Here is a 6,254-nt window from a genome sequence, read left to right on the forward strand (position 1 = left end):
GGTTTCATACCTTTAGGTGATACCCTTTCATGCTTCTTGAAGTTCAGATCTTTACCTCCATAAGACTCACCTTCCTCAGTCTTGTTGTTGTCTTTATATCCAAGATTGGTAGCGTTTTTGTCCCTTCTTTGAGCTTGTAGTTATTCATCTATTTTTTCTAAGCTCTCATTGAACCTTCTTGTTTTTCATTTCTCTCATTTGTACTCTCCATCTCCTCAATTAGCTTGAGTACCTATTTAGTCAGTTGTGTGAACTACTCCATGTTAGGATGGTTATCATCCTCTTCTACTTGAACTCTTTGTGCATCTCTACTTCTTGTTGTTTCCTTAATTGTTTTCTTAGCCTCTAGGACTAATCTTAGTGCTTCTTTTGCTTCACATTTGGCTAGAATGGCATTATCTTTCTCTTTTTGCAATTTTCTTATTTTTTCTACTGTATCCTCTTGCTCGTTCTTCATCTAAACAATGGTTTTTTTAGCTTCTCATTGTCAGTCATGACACCTCTGATGGCTTCTTCAACCTCATTTGAACTATTGTTTTCTTCTAATTGTTCATTGAATTCATGACTCTCGCTGAGTTTCTTTCTCTTCATTAAGGAAACCCTTAACTTGTCTTTCAAATCTTTAATGGTGGAGAGATCACCTTCAAGATGCTTCTAAAGTTTGAAGGATTCCATTAGATCTTCCCTCAAGTTGTTAATCTTGTTACTACTAGAGTCCGCGCTTTGATACCAATTATTATCCCAAACTAGTACTGAGAGGGGGGGTGAATTAGTACAAACTTTCCAACTGGTCAACTGAGCTATCACAACAAGAAGACTAAATACCAGTTGCTTTAACAATAATACAATGAAAAAGGTTGTAAGATAAAAGAATACAAACTCACAAAAAAAATCATACATCAATGACACATGAATTTTTCTATGTGGAACCCTTGATGGGAGGATGCAAACCATGGTGGGAGTAACATACCCACTACCCTTCTACTGCAGATAAAGGTTGCCTGGATAGAGGCTACAATTGTTCTTTCTAGTAACCATCTAGTTATGAATGGTAATAACTTGTTAGGATTACATAAACTATCCTTTTAAAGCTACCTTGTTAAAGGATTTACAACACTCCTTCTAGGAGGTACCTAGACAAAGGATTTACAATATGCTTTCTACAGAAGCATGCCTGGTCAAGAGCTTACACAATGGTTGCAATGGTAAGAAAGAAATCAAATGGTAGATCTAAATAAATGACACACCTTGACTTATAAATATTTTGAGTATACCTTGAAGATTCCTTATTCTTCACTCTCTGTCTTCACTTCCTCTATGATCAACGTTGTATCACCTTTCTCTATTTCTGCTTAACTTTGTCTACAGCCACCAGTGTGTCCCACTTCGGCTCTCTGATGTGCATCTATATTCTTCTTCACTCTGTCTTTTTCTCAAAACTTCAACAACTTCCAAAATGAAGATTTACACAATATATGCAATCACCCATTGTTGGGCACCAAAACCCAAAAAGAAATCCTTCTCAAAGTAGATGCATTTAGATTTTGAATCGCATACTTGAGCTACTCTCATAATACCCGTGACATCTTCTATGAGGGTTTAGATTGGTAGGCTTTCTAGTCACCCTATAGACCTATGTGTAGCCTTAGTCCTTCACTCTCTATGTATGTTCAAAAACTCTTTGTTCTGTTACATCAAGCTATAGTGTACACATTCATTTACTATGTCACATCATTGGTGACTCGTCGTACTTTGTCTATTGTCTATGATTAGTCACTTTACATGTTTTCCTGTAATAACTTGACCTTAGCTCTTTCTTATTATGCGCAGTGTAGGAGTCTACATGTAGTTATTTAGACTGCATGTCCTTATCTTCCTTTGTTCATTGGCTATCAATCAATGACAACACATTAGTATGGTAATTATTAGCATCACCATTCTACAATCATCATGCCAATGAGATTTGCAAGTCCAACAAAATTTGCATGCCTTTGTGGATGGTTATTCATACTACGTGGTTATACTTTTTGTGTTGTGATTGGTAGACTAAATATGCATTTGATAATTTATATTCAACAATTCTTATGAAGCAAGAGTTCAAGTATGCATTTAGTCTTCACTAGATGGTTTGCACAAGGAGCTTGAGGTTGCAATTCATGGGTTGGTTATGTCGATGACATGAGTTTTTTTATGTTATCTACCTTCAATTTATGGGTGATTGGACAGATTATCATTTTTTGTTTTGATGCTATTTTTTAGTGACACCAATTTATCATTTGGATGGGTGCATTCAATTTAGTTGTTGTTCTAACTAGTCTTTTAGCTTGTTATGAAGGATTACTTTATATATTGGGATTTGAAGTTGATGTCATTGATGCTTATGTATAGCTCATGAGAACCATGGAGTTATGTAGTATTCTATAGACATTTTTATTATTGAGATCCTATTCTTGTGTTGCTTGGACTAGTGTTTGGATGGAGCACGAGAGCATGTTTGAGATTTGTGTGGTTTCGTAGATGGTTTTGATGATATGGTTTTTTCATTTTAGGTCGAAAGAAGTTGATGTTATAGATCCTTGACATGCTTTTGACAAGTGGGAGAATGTCGGCATTAAGGTGTCTCAACGTTAAAGTCCTAAAATGTTGAATTATTTAATTAATTAATTTATCCTAAGTTATTAGCTTCCTAAGTTGTCATTCACTTTCTAAGACCTCTAGGAAGTGATGAGATGTTATATATTTGATTTTCTAGGAAGTTGGCACCCACTTGGAAGATGCTACTTTTTGGTAAGGTCTTATCATTTATTTCCAATTTGAAGTAAAAATTGAAAGGGTTTTGGTGTGTAGGGTTTTCACTTAAAAGAGTTTTACCTACACACACACATATACTCGAAAGGGTCTTTGATGTACACACGCACACACACATACTTGAAAGGGTCTTCAATATATATATAAGACAGACAAATATTTTATTTCTAAATAATTCATTGACTTTATGTTTTGGTGTGTAGGGTTTTCACTTAAAAGAGTTTTACCTACACACACATATACTCGAAAGGGTCTTCAATGTACACACACACACATACTTGGAAGGGTCTTCAATATATATAAGACAAACAAGAAAAATACAAATATACATATACATACACACATCCATACATGCATGTGTATATGTATATGTATGCATATATATAGATACATGTATATACATGTATGTATGTATGTATGTACATATACATATATGCAAATACATACATACATATATGTGTATGTACATATGTATGAATGCATGTATCTATGTTTTTCTCTTTTCTCTTATTCTTCTAGTTTTGTGATTCTAAATTGTTAAATCTATATGTTGCAATGTTGAGATTTTCATAAATCTATAATTTGCAATCACTTTCTTATAAGGTTTTAATTGTGAGAGTCAAACTATGTTTGTTTTTGCTTTTAGAGTGTAATAATGTGTTCTAGTATTAGTTTGTTGGAAGCTATTGAAGAAATTATTATATATTAGATTGATATATTGATCTCAAAATCTCAAAAGACTTTTTAGAATGATCTTATTTCCCTTCAATAAATAACTCTATTTCAACCAATCTTTAGCTGACTATAAAAAAACATATTTACCCAAAAACAGTAAAAATTTGCATTTAACCATTGAACTAAGTTGTGTAAACTAAACTTCAGGCACCAAATGATATGATCAATTTGTTTTCAAACTATAGATGCCCTAGTGAAAAGTGGACACATAAATCAAGAAGCAACATAAGAACAACTAGGTTCAAATTGCACGGCTAAACCGAAACCAAATGAACATTAAATTTTTTTTTATAAATCTTTCTTTTACTCAAATTGGGTTTACTTTGGTTGGCAAACACTATGAGATCCTCCTCCGTAGAATCCCTTCCCTCATCGCCAAAATGTCTATATCAGGTGCTCCAATAGCAACAAGTTTCATGTCTTTCTAGTCTGCTTTATTTGCTACACTGGTCTTACCTATTTTCAATTGGAAGTACATCTTAATACAAAGTAAAATTGTAGATTTTCCATTTCCAAATGACCAAAATCAAGTGTACGTTTGGTTATCAAAATATAATGCTGTTTAATGGCAATTAAATACACCACAACTCTTACATTTGAAACTTCTACAGACAAATAATTCTATCATTGTGAAATCCCATGCCCTAACTATTCCAAGAAGGAATCCAATAAACAAATGTTTTGAAATTGTAGAACGAAAATTGTTAAAAGCTTCAGTCTGTATTGAAAAGATGCCTTACCCAGTCTTAATACCCCTAATAATCTAGTTTTGAGCCTCCTGCACAGTTCACTACCATTCATTCACAGAAATCAAAACGCTTATTTCCAATTTCCAAGAAGTTGCTTATGCAGCAACTCTACTCCTGTCTTCATAACTATAACATCAGATACACCCAAAAGTAGTGCAAATTTACATTTAGCCACTGACATAAGTTGTGTGAAAACAGATTTGCTGAATGTTCTATATTACTAAGAACAATCAGAAAACAGAAACATCTCCTTCTCTATGAGAAAAAAGACGGCTTTTGCTTGATCTTAGATCCCCTAATAATCTAATTTTGGAACCTCTTACACAGCTCATTACTATTCATTCACAAAGATCAAGATACACAGTTACTATTTATTCTACCATATATTTCGAAAGAACTGTTATGCAACAGCTATACTTCGACCTATCTTCCTACCTAATATCATATAGGTACACCCCAAAACAATGGAAAATTGAACTAAGTTGTATACAAAACAAGATCCATACAAAAGAATCCTCCTTACACCATATTATCAATCTGTCCCATATTATGAAGTAAGCTGTTTGTAAACCAAACAGTTCTACTCTAACCCATCTTTCATCACTTCATAATATCATATAAACCCAAAAACAACGGAAATTTACACTTCACCAAGTTAAAATAACATTTCCCCACTGGACAAATTTGTGTGTGATAAGTTTTGCTGATACATCCTTGATATGATAAATCAGTTCCACATTACGAATGCTTCAGTTTAGGACATCAAAGAGCTCAAGAAGCAAGGCAAAAGAAGCCAGATTCAGATTAAGAAGCTATAGATCAAACCCTAAAAAAACATTGAAGAGGCTAAAATCTAAAAGCGATAATATTGACCAACTCCCATCGCTGAAAGAGGGAAGAAGGTCGAAGGAGATCAATTTGTAGAAGATCGAAATGAATGTTTCATCTAGAACTACAATGAGCAAAACATATAGTGAGAAGAGGACTCAAAAGTGGTGCTATATTTACACAAAATACATACCTTGCATAAGGAAACCTTCATGTGTTGAAAGTACGAGGGAGGATCCATGGGCGTGAAAGTGGTTGACGAATGAAGATGCATAAGACTGAAACGAAACATGCCCTCTTCCCCCAAAAACAGAAAGGCAGCGTGCTTCGTTCCAGGCTATGTATTTCGCAGCGCCATGAAGGAGAAAGGAGAAAGGAGAAAGAAGAAGAAGAAATGGGTGAAAGAGCGGCAATGGGAAGGGGGATAAGGAGGGAGGGAAGTGGGTAGAAAGAGATGGGGCAACCAGAATATGCCCTCGTGTCCAATACGCATTCACTCTTCGCATTCCCACAATCTGATTTGATTCCACCCATGTTCCATTCTTGACTTCTCTGCAATGGCCCATTGCCGTCCTCACTCATTATGGTACACCAATAATACAAAAGGGCCACATGCACTGTGCTCTCCACTTGTGGCCAATTACCATCTTTGAAACGAAATCATTCACTGCCATTGGCAGCTGCCCCCACACATTTTAACCCTTGGATGTATGCGAGCTTTTTAATGTTTTGCTCTCCCTCTGTTTTCATAGCTGTCAATGATGCCGCCTCTCATCCACTCCATTGTCAATTGCCCAATCAATCTTCAATCTCGCCCCTTTCTTTCCCCCCGGATCAGATTCATGTGATCGAAATTGATCCTGACCGCTCCCATATTTGTGAAAAAGATCCTCCACATCTCACCTTTCATAACCTAAAATCCATACAAGATCAAAGCGTGATCTTGATCAATTTTATATTTGTGGAAAAAGATTCTTTTGTTTTTTGGACTGTTCCGAATTATTCTTGGGAATCATTTGAATTATTAGTATTATGGTCATCATGTGCCCACTTATCTTTTTCCATTTAAAGTATTATGTCAATTCTGCTAATTTCGCTGTCATTACAAGTGGGCTCATCTCGCCTAGTTGAGAG

General features: G+C 35.1%; 1 protein-coding gene across 5 annotated transcripts in view; it reads right to left on the reverse strand.

The window, feature by feature from the left end:
- Positions 1–6,034, reverse strand: part of LOC149552352 (uncharacterized) — an 85,174-nt gene extending 79,140 nt beyond the window's left edge. For 2 of the 5 annotated variants that reach the window (XM_089787895.1, XM_089787896.1), the window contains exon 1: positions 5,314–6,033. In XM_089787895.1, coding sequence (XP_089644021.1) covers positions 5,314–5,686 — 373 coding nt within the window. In that variant the 5' untranslated portion in view covers positions 5,687–6,033. Of the gene's footprint in view, positions 1–3,798; positions 4,000–4,755; positions 5,245–5,313 lie in introns of those variants that run through there. The other 3 variants (XM_089787894.1, XM_089787891.1, XM_089787893.1) reach the window with 3 other exon arrangements.
- Positions 6,035–6,254: the final 220 nt, after the last annotated feature.

Source organism: Cupressus sempervirens, chromosome 6 (assembly GCF_028749045.1).
Source record: "Cupressus sempervirens isolate cs-2001-9-10 chromosome 6, ASM2874904v1, whole genome shotgun sequence".
Lineage (NCBI taxonomy): Eukaryota > Viridiplantae > Streptophyta > Pinopsida > Cupressales > Cupressaceae > Cupressus > Cupressus sempervirens.